This window comes from Ranitomeya imitator, chromosome 5 (assembly GCF_032444005.1).
Source record: "Ranitomeya imitator isolate aRanImi1 chromosome 5, aRanImi1.pri, whole genome shotgun sequence".
Lineage (NCBI taxonomy): Eukaryota > Metazoa > Chordata > Amphibia > Anura > Dendrobatidae > Ranitomeya > Ranitomeya imitator.
The window spans coordinates 199,109,450-199,126,517 of record NC_091286.1 but is presented as its reverse complement, the minus strand read 5'-3'; the positions used below and the strand labels follow the sequence as shown (position 1 = coordinate 199,126,517).

At 41.8% G+C, this 17,068-nt stretch overlaps 1 protein-coding gene and 1 long non-coding RNA gene across 3 annotated transcripts in view; one reads left to right on the top strand and one right to left on the bottom strand.

Moving 5' to 3' along the window:
* The window catches only part of LOC138681714 (actin, alpha cardiac muscle 2), a 72,498-nt gene extending 55,892 nt beyond the window's left edge, over positions 1-16,606 (top strand). The window contains exons 1-7 of one of the 2 annotated variants that reach the window (XM_069769498.1): positions 6,273-6,760; positions 10,040-10,180; positions 10,898-11,222; positions 13,255-13,416; positions 14,477-14,668; positions 14,769-14,950; positions 16,199-16,606. In XM_069769498.1, coding sequence (XP_069625599.1) covers positions 10,052-10,180; positions 10,898-11,222; positions 13,255-13,416; positions 14,477-14,668; positions 14,769-14,950; positions 16,199-16,342 — 1,134 coding nt within the window. In that variant the 5' untranslated portion in view covers positions 6,273-6,760; positions 10,040-10,051 and the 3' untranslated portion in view covers positions 16,343-16,606. Of the gene's footprint in view, positions 1-6,272; positions 6,761-10,039; positions 10,181-10,897; positions 11,223-13,254; positions 13,417-14,476; positions 14,669-14,768; positions 14,951-16,198 lie in introns of those variants that run through there. The other variant, XM_069769499.1, reaches the window with a different exon arrangement.
* LOC138681715 (uncharacterized) overlaps positions 12,180-17,068 on the bottom strand; it is a 53,393-nt gene continuing 48,504 nt past the window's right edge. The window contains exon 2 of the long non-coding RNA XR_011321970.1: positions 12,180-14,713. This is a non-coding gene — a long non-coding RNA (uncharacterized lncRNA). The remainder of the gene's footprint in view (positions 14,714-17,068) is intronic.

The window sequence follows — 17,068 nt, the reverse complement described above, 5'->3', positions numbered from 1 at the left end:
CCCTAACCCTAACTTTAGCTCCAACCCTAAGGCTACTTTCACACTTGCGTCGTTTGGCATCCGTCGCAATCCGTCGTTTTGGACAAAAAACGGATCCTGCAAATGTGCCTGCAGGATGCGTTTTTTGCCCATAGGCTTGTATTGCCGACGGATCGCGACGGATGGCCACACGTCGTGTCCGTCGTGCACTGGATCAGTTGTGTTTTGGCGGACCGTCGGCACAAAAAAAGTTCAATGTCCGCCATTTCCGACCGCGCATGCGTGGCCATAACGCTGCCCCCTCCTCCCCAGGACATAGATTGGGCAGCGGATGTGTTGAAAAACTACATCCGCTGCCCACATTGTGCACAATTTTCACAACGTGCATCGTTATGTCGGGCCGACGCATTGCGACGGCCCCATACCGACGTAAGTGTGAAAGACGCCTAACCCTAAATTTAGCCCCAACCCTATATTTAGCCCCAACCCTGACCCTAAATTTAGCCCCAACCCTAACCCTAAATTTAGCCCCAACCCTAACCCTAAATTTAGCCCCAACCCTAACCCTAAATTTAGCCCCAACCCTAACCCTAAATTTAGCCCTAATTTTAGCCCCAACTGCTTTCTCCTGCCGGCCGGCAGATGGCGGGCGCACTGCGCATGCGCTCGCCATTTTGTTTCCCAAAGAAGATGCTGGCGGCCAGGAGAAGATGCAGGAGGACCCAGGGACACCGGTAAGTATAATAGGGTCCCCGAATCCCCCTATTTCTCTGTCCTCTGATGTGCGATCACATCAGAGGACAGAGAATTACACATCGCTTTTTTTTTTTTTGCGGTCGCCGGTAAACAGTTAATTATCGGCAATCGCAAAACAGGGTCGGTAAAACAGACCCCGATCATGTTCTTTGGGGTCTCGGCTACCCCCGGCAGCCGAGACCCCAAAGATTCTCCCAGTGCCAGCCGGCGGGCGCACTGCGCATGCGCCCACCATTTTTTTGCTGGAAAAAGATGGCGGTGCCCATCGGGAGCCACGAGGAGCACCGGGGGAGACAGGTGAGTATCGGGGGGCTATCTGGGACCCCTTTTCTCTGTCCTCTGATGTGCGATCACATCGGAGGACAGAGAAATTAAAAGGGAAATTGTGTTTTTGTTTTTTGTGATCGCCGGTAAACGGTTATTTACCGGTGATCGCACAAGCGGGGTCGGTAAAAACCGACCCGAATCATATTCTCTGGGGTCTCGGCTACCCCCGGCAGCCGACACCCCGGAGAAAATCGGACTCTGGGGGGCGCTATTTACTTTTTCCACAGCACCGTTAATTAACGGCGCTGTGGTTTAAGTACCCTTAACTGCCGCCGTTAAAAGGCGTATCGGCAGTCGTTAAGGGGTTAAGACAAATTAAATGAAGATAATATCAAAGAATTTGTGATTGCAATCATTTTCAGGAAGAAACTGAGTATTATCTGACAGAATTGCAGGGGTGTCAATACTTTTGACACAACTGTAGGTTATTATATGGTTAACTAGATGGTGGCCCGATTCTAACGCATCGGGTATTCTAGAATATGCAGGTCCACGTAGTATATTGCACAGTCCACGTAGTATATTGCCAAGTGACGTAGTATACAGCACAGAGCCACGTAGTATATTGCCCAGCCACGTAGTATATTGCCCAGCCACGTAGTATATTGGGCAGCCACGTAGTATATTGGGCAGCCACGTAGTATATTGCCCAGTCACGTAGTATATTGCCCAACCACGTAGTACAGTGTTCCCCAAGTCCGGTCCTCAAGAGCCACCAACAGGTCATGTTTTCAGGATTTCCTTAGTATTGCGCAGGTCATTGAATGCTTGCCTGTCCAGGTGATGCAATTATCACCTGTGCAATACTAAGGAAATCCTGAAAACATGACCTGTTGGTGGCTCTTGAGGACCGGACTTGGGGAACACTGACGTAGTATATTGCCCAGTGACGTAGCATACAGCACAGCGCCACGCAGTATATTGCACAGCGATGTAGTATACAGCAGAGCCACGTAGTATATTGCCCAGCCACATAGTATATTGCCTAGCCACGTATGTCACAGGTTAAAAAATAAAAATACTCACCTTCCGATTCGAGGGCCCCTTGTAGTTCTAACATACTCACCATACTTGTAGTTATGTCGCCTGTGCGAGGTAGAGGCGGCAGCTTCCGGTCCCAGCCTGCTCGCGCAGGGCCTGTGATGACGTCGCGGTCACATGACCGTGACGTCACGGCAGGTCCTGCTCGCGCAGGGCCTGTGATGTCGTCGCGGTCACATGACCGTGACGTCACGGCAGGTCTTTCTGCCAGACCATCTGTGCCAACGGAACGTGGCGGTTGCATCGCGAGGAGCAGGAAAGGCGGCGTTTTTTGAGTATATAATCGTTATTTTTTTATTATTTTTAACATGAGATGTTGTTACTATTGGCGCTGCATAGGCCGCGTCAATAGTAAAAAACTTGGTCACACAGGGTTAATAGCAGCGGTAATGGAGTGCGTTACCCGCGGCATAACGCGGTCCGTTACTGCCGGCATTAACCCTGTGTGAGCAGTGAGCGAAGGGGTGTATGCGGACGCCGGGCAGTCAGTGCAGGGAGTAATGAGCGGCCATTTTTTCCAGACTGTGCGCGTCGCTGATTGGTCACGGCAGCCATGACAGGCAGCTGCCGAGACCAATCAGCGAACGAATAACCGTGACAGAAGGACAGACAGACAGACGGACGTGACCCTTAGACAATTATATATATAGATGTGCTGAACCTGTCCTAAAGGAGAGAGCATGTTACATCATATGACAATTGAGAATCACGGTGTGAGGACATTTGGACACATGCAGCATGTTCCATTACTCTTATCCAGAAGACATACCCATTCCAGACATTTCTTTGTTTTGATTGTAAAACCAAAACATTGCAAAAAAACCCACCTGTTTTGGCTATATAATAACAGCCACATGCAGGCCGATTTAACAATTTCTGTCATACCTTCACACAGCCATGTTATTTTCTATCCCACGACTCAAAATCCTTAAACGGTGTTGTGATGAGTGTATGAAAAATAGTCCAATTTTCATCTGCATATCATCCATATATCCAGTTAGTGAGATGACACTGAATGGCATCCAGATAGTGAGAAAAATTACCCTTTCAGCTGGAGAGCCCTAATTCAATAACATTGTTCTGTGTGGTATCTGATTTTAACACTGAAAGCACATGAATGTAGAAAGGATTCATTCAGAATTCCATTATCCACGTGTGTTTTTCAATGATAGTACACTTACCTGGTAAAGTTTATGGTGCTTTTCATTGTATTTTTACATTCTATGTATCTGAACAAAAAATTATGGCGACAAGTCCATTTTTCAGCAACGTCACAGGTCAAAATTACGAATACAAAACTACGGGTGCATGAAAATCAAGGACAGCACACGGATGACGTCAGTGTATGGTCCGAACAAAAAAAAGAGAAAAGAGACTAGACTAATAAAAGTGAGCACATCCACAATATATTGAAATAATGAAACAACCTTTATTACACCTCAAACAGACAATGTTAAAACCACTTAAAAGACATATATAATGACCAATAAACCAACAACCCTCCAGGCTGTGTATGCCACAAGATAGAACCATGTTCCAATAGAATGATAACCTAGCTATGGGTGCAAATACATATCAATACTAGGTTATAGCCCATAAAGCTTTGGTAGCTATATCCACACATATGCATAGAGAAACATGTGTTAATGACCACTCGTATATAAAGCAATGACTGTTTGCAGTGATAAATCAATACATTTATATCTGACCCAATATGGAGAGGATACAATTATAATAAGTCTCAATACTCAGGTATACAGTATTTCCTCCTTAACTATGGGGATAAAGTCCCACAACTATAGGAACCCATACAGGCAAATAGCCATTGAAATGTGAAGGAGAAATGTCAAAATGACAGTTGTATGGCAGACCTGGGAATATAGGGCAAAAGCATACAACCTGATAAGCATTCACTGGGCGTTCTGTAGAAAGATCTGAGAAGGCTGAAATAGCCTATGAGCCATCAGTGATAGGAGCCATGATATCCATGGTTAGGACGGTGGTCACTGAAACCAAATGGTTACCTCCACACAGGTAGGGTTTACATCATCATTGATTACCTCTATTTAAGCCTCATGTGTTCCCTTATCACTACTTCCCTCACGAAGTTGCAGTGGCAGCAATACGCGTGGGGTCTTCACCTCACCCCTCTTTCATCCCTGAATCTTGAGACCATTTGGTTTCAGTGACCACTGTCCTAACCATGGATATCATGGCTCCTATCACTGATGGCTCATAGGCTATTTCAGCCTTCTCAGATCTTTCTACAGAACGCCCAGTGAATGCTTATCAGGTTGTATGCTTTGGCCCTATTTTCCCAGGTCTGCTATAACAACTGTCATTTTGACATTTCTCCTTCACATTTCTATGGCTATTTGCCGGTATGGGCTCCTATAGTTGTGGGACTTTATTTCCATAGTGAAGGAGGAAATATACCTGAGTATTGAGACTTATTATATATTATTGTATGCTCTCCATATTGGGTCAGATATAAATGTATTATTACTGCAAACAATCATTGCTTTATATATGAGTGGTCATTAACACGTTCTCCATGCATATGTGTGTATATATCTACCAAAGCTTTATGGGCTATAACCTAGTATTGATATGTATTTGTACCCATAGCTAGGTTATCATTCTATTGGAACAGGGTTTTATCTTGTGGCGTACACAGCCTGGAGTGGTGTTGGTTCATTGGTCATTATTAGTGATGAGCGAATATACTTGTTACTCGAGATTTCTCGAGCACGCTCGGGGGTCCTCCAAGTATTTTTTAGTGCTTGGAGATTTAGTTTTTCTTGCCGCAGCTGAATGATTTACATCTGATAGGCAGCATAAGTACATGTGGGGGTTGCCTGGTTTGTAGGGAATCCCCACATGTACTTATGCTGCCTATCAGATGTAAATCATTCAGCTGCGGCAAGAAAAACTAAATCTCCAAGCACTAAAAAATACTCGGGGAGGACCCCCGAGCATGCTCAAGAAATCTCGAGTAACCAGTATATTCGCTCATCACTAGTCATTATATATGTCTTTTAAGTGGTTTTAACATTGTCTGTTTGAGGTGTAATAAAAGTTGTTTCATTTTTTCAATATATTGTGGATGTGCTTACCTTTATTAGTCTAGTCGCTCTTCTTTTTTTGTTCGCATCATGTTCTATACAGACTAGTTAATGCACTCCATGTTTTACTGTCCTTGACGATATTTGCGATAGTGGTGCACCCTTTAAGGCTACGTTCAGATTAGCGTTGCGCGCCGCTGCGTCGGCGACGCAACGCACGAAAAAACGCATGCAAACGCACGCAAAAACGCTGCGTTTTGCGACGCGTGCGTCGTTTTTTTGACGAAAATCGGACGCAAGAAAAATGCAACTTGTTGCGTTTTCTTGCGTCCGACGCTAGCGTCAAAAACGACGCGTCGGAAAACGCAACAAGAAAAACGCATGCGTCCCCCATGTTAAACATAGGGGCGCATGACGCGTGCGTCTCCGCTGCGTTTCCCGACGCAGCGTCGGGAAACGCTAATCTGAACATAGCCTTAGTCAGTGTATGGTCCGTGATTATCAGCAATGTATAAAAGCGTTGCAATTTGTATGTTTTTTTTATACATGAAAAACACTGATGACACTCAGACTATGAAGAATCATCTGAATGAGTTCTAATACACTCGCCTGAACAAGCCGTTAAGCCTCAAGCTGAAGGTTGCCAAAAAAAAAATTATTTTTCACCACAAAGAAGCTCTAACACTTAGGCTAAGTTCTCACAATGAGTATTTAACGCTGCAAATTCTTATTGCACAAACTATATAACCGATAGATTAAACGAGATGAGGAAAATCCGCAGGTAAGACGCATGTAATTCACACAGGGCTATCAAGAAAGTTTTTTTTAAAATTACATGTCAAAAGAAGCAATAAAATATACAATAAAATGCATATTGAAAAAACAAGTAATCTAATTTGTGTAGAAATCCTGCAGAAAATCTGCCACTTCAAAAACGCACCAAATACTCATCGTGGAAACTTAACTAAAAACCCAACAGACTACATTAAGAGACTTCACAGCTTTCTGCCGTTTTTCTGTCATGTCTCCCCCTCAGACAGCTGCCTGATCCCCTCATCACTGTGACACAGGTACTGTGAGGTAATTCTGTGCCTGCAGTTTCCCGCCTTGGCGCTGCTAGGATGCTATGTTGCAGCACTGACTAGAGCTTACCGGCCACCTACACAGTTGTCCCCCCTAAATCTTTGTCTGAGCCTCCCACCCTGTTGTGCTGGTGAAGGGGGATTATCAGGTCATGCTTTACATGCCTCATGTCCGCCTCTTCCTTTGCTCTCCCAGCCGTGGAGCTGGCAGCAGGAACGGGCACTCCATAGTTCCCAAGTGAATCCTTTTACGGCCCCAGCCTCCTTTTACCTGGTGCCCGGCCAGGCTGGCCATGTATGGGCACTCTGCGACCAGTCTGGAAGCCCAAGGGGGGCAAGGTCGTTGCCCAGAGGCCTAATATGGCTAGACAGAAGGGGAGAGATCACGGAGTGGAAGGCTGGGCTGAGAGCGGTGCATGGGTTATATATAAATATGCTTTAGACTGCACTGCAGCCTGAGCAAGCCGAGAGCTGCCATAGCATCCCTGCGCTGATAGACCGGAGCCTGAGGTGAGCTGAACTGCACGGCTGGTCCGCTAGGGGGAGGGAGTGGGACGTGCGCCGGCTTCCTGTACCTGAGGTAGTGGGCGGGAAAAGGGAAACGCCATCTGCCAAGTACATAGTACAAGGTAGATAAAGCAGCTACTGTGTTGTGCGGAGCTGCCTGAGCCATATACAATACTATTGTATCACTGCAGGGAGTAATAGTTCAGTCAGGTAAAGGAAGCCTGCTACCTCTTGGACTTATAATTGGACTGAACGTAAAAAACCCTCACTTTATAGAAGTGGAAGGAAGAGGTGCTGATAATCTCCTTGTCTTGTGAGTTAGGCCCATAAGCTGTCAGTATCACAGATTCTGCTGAACCCAGAAGGGTTTTAGTAATTTTTTTTGTTAACATTAAATTAGCATTTTATTATTATTATTATTATTATTATTATTATTATTATTATTATTTTTAAATAGAGAAATAGACTATATCTAGTATACTGCTTGGTAATATTGTATTATTTGTAGCTTTTTTTAACATTTATAAATGTCCACATACAGCTGTAGGTTAATGTATGATTAGGGTAGTGTCATAGCATATTAAAAACCATCCACAGTGAAACACATGCTACTTTCAAGTTCTACCTGAAAATGCTTAGTCTTTTTTTCACAACATTTTGTAGATTTTTTTTCGTGACTGGAAAAAATGCATTAAATAAAATAAAAAAAGCCTAGGACTGCGTTTGTAGTAGGACTTGAAAATAGCATGCAATATCCTAACCATACATTAACCTGCTGCTGAATGTTACATTTATATGTTTTGGGGCATTTATAAGTAAAAATGGTTATAAATAATAAAATATTGCAAAGTAGTGTGCTAGCTATATTCTATTTCACTCTGATCAGAGTGTCAGGTTCCCTCAGATGGGAAAATCAGAACACACTTGAGGAGAAGATGGACAATAAAACTGCTCCATCTTCTCCATTGTGTCTGTGCAAAAATTGGACCGCACTACAATGTCATCCGAATGCAGTCCAATAATTGGCACACACTCATTGACTTGCATGGCTGAGTGTGATCAGAATATCGGATCAAATTTGGGCCTGCTGTGATGTTTTTCATATGACCGACTGAAAAATATCACAAGCGCGCGGCCACATAAAAGAACATTGGTTTGAGTGCAAGCCAATGTTTTGGCAGATCGCACTAAGATGAAAAATATGGTGGTGTTCATCTGGCCTTAGTTAAATATAATAATATTAAAAGATTGTAACTGCAAAAATGAATTAATGGTGCAAGGAGGACTGTAGAGGGGATTCAAAATATATTAAAGACGTGCACATTGTTTTGTGCTGTCCATGTACCAAAGTCTAATATGGTTAGACTCCTGTCATGAACTAAAGTATATTTTTTTTATCTAATTTGTACCACTTTTGATACACAAAATGTCTTTTTCAGGCAGGTACATTCCTAATCTCACCTAAAAATGTACTAAATAGAATTAATATATGCGTTGCAATGTGAGAATGACTTGCTTTGCTTATGTTCAGTCTTTTGGGTTTCTTTTAACCACTGCAGGTTGACAAATACATGAAACAGTTAATGAACCGACCTGGCCGTTCTTTAGATAACTTTTGCTTGGAATCTGCTCACTAGTATATTCAATACATGTTAGAAAAAGCTGGTGGCAAGAGATGGCATAAAAAAACGACAGAAAAAATAGCAAAAAAGTCACTAGCGTGTCTTGAAGAGTCTTTCTCCAAAAACTCAACAGCTTCACACACGTCTAAAAGATGTCGCTTGCACAAACCTGTTTTAGCGTAAACTGTAGTGCCAAGCTGCACCCTCTATATTAAGTCGTACATACGTGTCAGAAAATAGTCAGGGCTGGCATAAAAACAACAACAAAAAACACAAAATACTCGCGCAATTACATGTTGCCCCCAAAATTGTGACTTTTACAACCCAGCTTTCTGGCATAACCAGTTTAAAGGGACTCTGTCACCTGAATTTGGCGGGACTGGTTTTGGGTCACATGGGCGGAGTTTTCGGGTGTTTGATTCACCCTTTCTTTACCCGCTGGCTGCATGCTGGCTGCAATAATGGATTGAAGTTCATTCTCTGTCCTCCATAGTACACGCCTGCGCAAAGCAATCTTGCCTTGTGCAGGCATGTACTACGGAGGACAGAGAATGAACTTCAATCCAATATTGCAGCCAGCGGGTAAAGAAAGGGTGAATCAAACACCCGAAAACTCCGCCCATATGACTCAAAACCAGTCCCGCCAAATTCAGGTGACAGGTTCCCTTTAACCCCTTCATGACCTTGGGATTTTTCGTTTTTCCGTGTTCGTTTTTCACTCCCCTCCTTCCCAGAGCCATAACTTTTTTATTTTTCCGTGAATTTGGCCATGTGAGGGCTTATTTTTTGCGGGACGAGTTGTACTTTTGAACGACATCATTGGTTTTAGCATGTCGTGTACTAGAAAACGGGAAAAAAATTCCAAGTGCGGTGAAATTGCAAAAAAAGCGCAATCCCACACATGTTTTTTGTTTGGCTTTTTTGCTAGGTTCACTAAATGCTAAAACTGACCGGACATTATGATTCTCCAGGTCAGTACGAGTTCATAGACACCTAACATGACTAGGTTATTTTTTTTATCTAAGTGGTGAAAAAAAATTCCAAACTTTGCTAAAAAAAAAAAAAAAATTGCGCCATTTTCCGATACTCGTAGCGTCTCCATTTTTCGTGATCTGGGGTCGGTTGAGGGCTTATTTTTTGCGTGCCGAGATGACGTTTTTAATGATAGCATTTTGGTGCAGATACGTTCTTTTGATCGCTCGTTATTGCATTTTAATGCAATGTCGCGGCGACCTAAAAAACGTAATTCTGGCGTTTCTAATTTTTTTTCTCGCTACGCCGTTTAGCGATCAGATTAATGCTTTTTTTTAATTGATAGATCGGGCGATTCTGAGCGCGGCGATACCAAATATGTGTAGATTTGATTTTTTTTTTTTTATTGATTTATTTTGATTGGGGCGAAAGGGGGGTGATTTAAACTTTTATATTTTTTTTATTTTTTTCACATTTTTTTTAACTTTTTTTTTTTTACTTTTGGCATGCTTCAATAGCCTCCATGGGAGGCTAGAAGCAGGCACAACGCGATCGGCTCTGCTACATAGCAGCGATCTGCAAATGAATATCATAGATGGACGTTTATAAACATGTTTAGTGTATTGCCATTGCAGGAAATTAGTGTAATCTTTTAAAATAATGGTATATTTTTTGTGTCTGTTTTAAGAAAGCTACCATCATGTGTGACGATGAAGAGACTACTGCACTTGTGTGCGACAATGGCTCCGGGCTTGTGAAAGCTGGATTCGCTGGAGACGATGCCCCCAGAGCAGTATTTCCATCCATTGTTGGACGCCCCCGTCACCAGGTATACATATATATATTTGACTTCTATATTTTCATATATTATTTATTGTATTATATAGTAATAATACAATTATGTAAAAATAGTATGTGTAATATATTTTACATTAATGAACAACCCTTTTTCAATGGCGCTAATATGCCTGGTAAAATTTAAAAAAAAAAAAGCATACTTACTAGTGATGAGTGAATGTGCTCTGATGATGTGTTATCATATTATCTTGGTCATGCTCATATATTATGTTCACTCCCCTGCTTCTGTATGATTTACGGCTTTTAGACAGCCTCAATACATGTGAGGATTGCCTGTCATAGGGACTCAAACAGTATAAATGAGCACTCTCAGATTCTCGGATAAGATAAGACGTTATCTGAGCAGGTCCGCTCATCACTAATATTTACTTTCCAGGCCACCACTGCTCTTCTGCTCAAGTTGCTGTGTCCTCCCCAGTCATATTGTGACATTGCAGTTGATGGACTGCAGCCTTCACAGTTCCTTCCCACGAATCTGCATCTGACAGAACTGTGAAGGTTGCAATTAAAATGTACTCTTTTAAATTATACAATTGCCACATTTTACTATTGAAACAAAAATATTGTTTTTATCACCACTGGCTAAAGTAATAACTAGTAGGAATGTACTTCAGAGATTATCCTATCCCTCACACACTTTCCACATAAGCTACGGTACATTCAATACTTTTACATTTGTCCTTTTCAGGGTGTTATGGTTGGTATGGGGCAAAAAGATTCCTATGTCGGTGATGAGGCCCAGAGCAAGAGAGGTATCCTCACTCTGAAGTACCCAATTGAACATGGTATCATCACTAACTGGGATGACATGGAGAAGATATGGCATCACACCTTCTACAATGAATTGCGTGTTGCCCCAGAAGAGCATCCTACCCTGCTTACTGAGGCTCCATTGAACCCCAAAGCCAACCGTGAGAAGATGACCCAAATCATGTTTGAGACCTTCAATGTCCCGGCGATGTATGTTGCAATCCAGGCAGTGTTGTCTCTGTATGCCTCTGGCCGTACCACTGGTAAGAGTTCATCCACTAAACATTTTAATTGATAAAATAATTAAAAGTAATTATTTTACTTGGGTTTCATTCACACAGTGGTCATGCTGCAGCTTTAAACCACAGCAGCCCTGTGTGGCTGCAGTCTTTCCGCTGTTTCTCTGTATAATCACTTAAATCTTGCAGGGTTACAGTTCTTTTACTTGCAAACCATGCAGCTCTTAGGATTGGCATGTTTTGTTGTAGGTGAAACAGCTGTTTTCCTTCAAGATTAAGTAATTGTGCGTGAAAATAGTGGAAAGACCATAGTGGCTCACGGCTGCTGCAGTTTAAAGCCGTGGCATGATAGTTGTGTGTGAACACAGCCTTAACCCCTTAGTGACAGAGCCAATTTTGTACTTAATGGCCAAGCCAATTTTTAGAATTCTGACTATTGTCACTTTATGAGGTTATAGTTCTGGAACGCTTCAACAGATCCCACTGATTCTGAGACTGTTTTTTCGTGATATATTGTACTTCATGTTAGTGGTCAAATTTCTTCAACATGACTTGCGTTTATTTATGAAAAAATTGAAATTTTCAAACTTTAAATTTTTGTGCCCTTAAATCAGTCATATCGCTCAAAATAATTTATAAATAACTCTTCCCACATGTCTGCTTTACATCAGCACAATTTTGGAAACATAATTTTTTTTTGTTGTTGTTGAGAAGTTATAAGGGTTAAAAGTTGACCTGCGATTTCTCATTTTTCCAACAAAATTTACAAAGCCATATTTTTTTAGGGATCACATCACATTTGAAGTGGGTTTGGGGGGTCAATATGACAGAAAATACCACAAAGTAACACCATTCTAAAAACTGCACCCCTTAAGGTGCTCAAAACCACATTCAAGAAGCTTATTAACCCTTAAAGTGCTTCATGAGAACTAAAGCAATGTGGAAGGAAAAAATGAACATTTTACTTTTTTCACAAAAAAATTAATTTGGAACCAAAGTTTTTTTATTTTCACAAGGTATCAAAATGAACCAATAGAAAAAACTCCTATTGGTGTCGGTTGGCAGATCTTGGTGGGCGCACTGCGCATGTGCCCACCATTTTCTTCCTGGAAGGAGACGCTGGGGGGCAGCCAGAGGGTCCAGGGACAACGGGGGGTTCGGGGGACCCCATTTCACTCTCCTCTGGTGTGCTAGATGATATCAGAGGAGAGAGGAATTAATGGGAAATCAGACAAGACTCAGGATGGTAAAAACTGACCAGAATCATGTTCTATGGAATCCCGGAGATTTTCTGACATTAGGGGCGCTATAACCTTATTTCTCAGTGCCGTTAAAAAGCAAAGCTGAGGAATAAGTACCCTTAGGCCTCTTTCACACTTCCGTCATTTGGCCAACGTCACAATGCGTCGTTTTGGAGAAAAAACGCATCCTGCAAAGTTGCCCGCAGGATGTGTTTTTTCTCCATAGACTTGCATTAGCGACGCATTGCGACACGTCGCATCCGTCGTGCAACGAATGCATCGTGATTTTGCGGCCCGTCGTGACAAAAAAACGTTCAATGCAACGTTTTTTTCGTCCATCAGAACCGCCATTTCCGACTGTGCATGCGCAGCTGGAACTCCGCCCCCCCTCCTCCCCGGAACTCATAATGGGCAGCGGATGCGTCTGAAAACTGCATCCGCTGCCCACGTTGTGCACTATTTGCACAACGTACGTCGGGCCGACGGTTTGCGACGGCCCCGTACCGTCAGAAATGTGAAAGAGGCCTTAGCTGCTGCCGTTTAAAAGGCATATTGGTGGTCGTTAAGGGGTTAAAATTAAAAGCATATACATAGGTACATTTAATACAGTATCCTGAAATAAGCACATCGAAATGCCATGTTTATACACCCATTTTGCTAAATTTTCTTGTTAAACTACATCATTAAGTGGGTAGGTCTTCCATGTGACTTATTAAGCTTTTAAATTATCCTTGCTCTGAGTACCATATTCTTTAGCACAGTGTAGAGATAATCTGTATTATGGGTTGTAATATTTGAATGTTATTTGCTTGCAGGTATTGTGCTGGACTCTGGTGATGGTGTAACACACAACGTCCCAATTTATGAAGGCTATGCCTTGCCACACGCAATTATGCGTCTTGACTTGGCTGGTCGTGACCTGACTGACTACCTTATGAAGATCCTCACAGAGCGTGGCTACTCCTTTGTCACTACTGGTAAGTATTAGTGGAACTATCCTTTCCTCTCTACTGACATGTTACTTAAGTGGATTGTCTTATAAAGACGCCCTCTGAGGGCATCCCCAACCTAGCTGCCTCTTCTATTAACCAAAACAGAGCAATTATATATGGTGACTCTTCTTTTGGTGGACTCAAGTCATCATTCTGTCATCAGAACTAGATATGCACAGTTTCCTCCAGAAAAATCAGCTGTTTGTGGAGAATTCCAGGTAGTGGTCTTAATCCAATCAATAGACTGCTCTAGGGACCATAATTTGAAAGGGATTGTCTTAAGGTACCTTCACACTGAGCAACTTTCCAACGAGAACGACAGCGATCCGTGATGTTGCAGTGTCCTGGATAGCGATCTCGTTGTGTTTGACACGCAGCAGCGATCAGGATCCTGCTGTGCCATCGCTGGTCGTAGCTAGAAGTCCGGAACTTTATTTGGTCGTCAGGTCGGCGTGATTCGTCATGTTTGACAGCAAAAGCAACGATGGCTGCAATGGTTTTTCATGGAGCTAACAACCAGCGACAACGATAAGTACGTCACTTGATCGCTCCTGCATCGTTCAGCCGTTGCCGGTGTTTGACGTCTCCTAGCGACCTAAACAGCGACGCTGCAGCGATCAGCTCGTTGTCTATATCGCTGCAGCGTCGCTTAATGTGACGGTACCTTTAGACAAGACAATACCTTTCTGGTAAATGTAAATTTATGACATTATCTAGACACTGTGATAGAATGCATAATGTATGCGTTTTTATAGCGTTTTAGCGTGAAAAAATGCGGAAAAAAAAAACTGAACGTGTGCACATAGCCTGAAATAGCCAGAGTCCTTTTTTTATTATGCTAATCCTGTGTTGTCAAGTAATGCACGCAGAAGATCCTCTGATCTAATACTTCTGTTGGTTCTCTTTATAGGACAATCAGCTGACTTTTTTGTATAATATTTTGTAATTGTATTCCAGTGTTCATTGTAATATACCATTAGGTTTTGTTTGAGAGCACAATATTTGTCAGTATGTATTTTACTAAATTCAATATTCCCCATAACAGCTGAACGTGAAATTGTCCGTGACATCAAGGAAAAGTTGTGCTATGTAGCTCTTGACTTTGAAAATGAGATGGCCACAGCTGCCTCCTCCTCATCTCTGGAGAAGAGCTATGAATTGCCAGATGGACAGGTGATTACCATTGGCAATGAACGTTTCCGTTGCCCAGAGACTCTCTTCCAGCCATCCTTTATTGGTATGTATTCTGCATTTGTTATTCTGTATTTTGATGTATTGCTTCCTGTCAAACAAAGAAATAAACACAGTGACTAACTTTTATCTTATGAACATTTTAGGTATGGAGTCTGCTGGTATTCATGAGACAACTTACAACAGCATCATGAAATGTGATATTGACATCAGAAAGGACTTGTATGCCAACAATGTCATGTCTGGTGGTACCACCATGTACCCAGGTATTGCTGACCGCATGCAGAAAGAGATCACTGCTCTAGCTCCCAGCACTATGAAAATCAAGGTAATGTTGATATATAGTACATACATATTTAATGTAATATGCAATTCATACATCTGTTTTGTAATCTTGTATTTATGTTCTCTCAGAACATTGCAAAAATACCAATTAATTCACTTTTTTACATACAGCTCTGGCAAAAATTAAGAGTCCACTGCAAAATGTTTAGTTTGTCTGATTGTTCTCTTTATAGGTTTATTTTGAGTAAAATGTATATTGTTCATTTATTCTATAAACTTATGACAACATGTCTCCGAATTTCCAAGCAATACATTTTGTATTTTTTTCTGAAAAGGAGAAATTGTCAAAATTAAAAAAACAAACAAACAGTGCTTTCAGACCTCAAATAATGCAAATAAAACAAGTTCATAATCATATAGAAGCAACAATAATAATGTTTTTAACTCAGGAAGAGTTCAGAAATCAATATTTTGTGGAATAGCCATGATTTTTAATCACAGCTTTCATGCGTCGTGGCATGCTTTCCACTAGTCTTTCACACTGCTTCTGGCGCAAAAATTTAAGCAGTTTTTAGTTGATGGCTTGTGACTAGCCATCATTCTCTTGATTACATTCCAGAGATTTTCAATGGCGTTCAGGTCTGGAGATTGGGCTGACCATGCCTGGGTTTTGATGTGGTGGTCTCTTAATTTTTGCCAGAGCTGTATGTCTTACTGTTTAAATTGTTCTAATGATTTTATGACCTCCATGGAAGCCATTAACTCTATATTATTCCTCACATAGTACATCTGTAGTTTTCATAATAAAATGAAAGTTAGGCTACTTTCACACTAGCGTCGGTACGGGGTCGTCGCCATGCGTCGGCCCAACGTACCGACGCAAACTGCGAAAAAAATGAACAACGGGGGCAGTGGATGCAGTTTTACAACGCATCCGCTGCCCCATTGTAAGGTCTGGGGAGGAGGGGGCGGAGTTCCGGCCGCGCATGCGCGGTCAGAAATGGCGGACACAACGCACAAAAAAAAGTTACATGCAACTTTTTTTTGTGCCGACGGTCCGCCAAAACATGACGCATGCGTCACACGACGGATGCGACGTGTGGCCATGCGTCGCTAATGCAAGTCTATGGAGAAAAAACGCATTCTGCGGCAACTTTGCAGGATGCGTTTTTTCTCCAAAACGACGCATTGCGACGTACGTCACACGACGCTATTGTGAAAGTAGCCTTAATGGTGTAAATGATGTGTCTCCTGAGTTCAAAAGTTCTAATTAATTTCTTATCTCTTGCAGATCATTGCTCCACCTGAGCGTAAATACTCTGTTTGGATTGGTGGTTCCATTTTGGCTTCTCTGTCCACCTTTCAGCAGATGTGGATCACAAAACAGGAGTATGATGAAGCTGGCCCATCCATTGTACACCGCAAATGCTTCTAAACTTGTTTACTTGATCCTTGTTATAATCTGCTGTCTCAGGTTGACCATGTCCTTTGCTCTTGGCTGCAGATAGTGTCCTAACAGCCACTTTACTGTACAAATTACAACTTCTTTCATTTTTTTTTCCTCATACTTATTGTGACTCAAAAGTATGTAAAGTGTACATAAATTGTAATTTATTTTAAAATGTTTTGTAACTTCAAAAACATTGAACTAATGGAAGCAAAGAGAAATCTCAAGAAACAATAAATGAGTCATGGCCCACCAGCGTTACTTTATTATTTTCACATTTCTTATTTAAGGGATAGCTAACTAATATTACATTTCAATGTCTATTAAGGGTTTGCATTTCTGTGTGTACTAAATAGGTTGTATATCAAACTCCATCTGACAAATCTAGCATTTAAGTCAATACGGGTAAAGAAAGGTGGCAGAGATTAAAGGAGTTGTTTGATAAATAAAGTTGTATAGATAGCAAACATCAATCATTCTTCATTATGGTGCTAAAAAGATTTACACCAAAAAAGCATAGGCTGAAAAGCTGGATCCTGATGATTTCCTAACTTCTTTCTCCTGCTACGGTGTCCCGATTCACAATAGATTAAAAAATATTTTAAGTGACGTTTTAAAGAAGTACTCTGCACATCTAATATATTGTACTTGCTTCCTTTTTAAAGAAGACCATTCAGCAGGTCAAAAGTGAACAGCTTTTGCTCTTTTTCCATT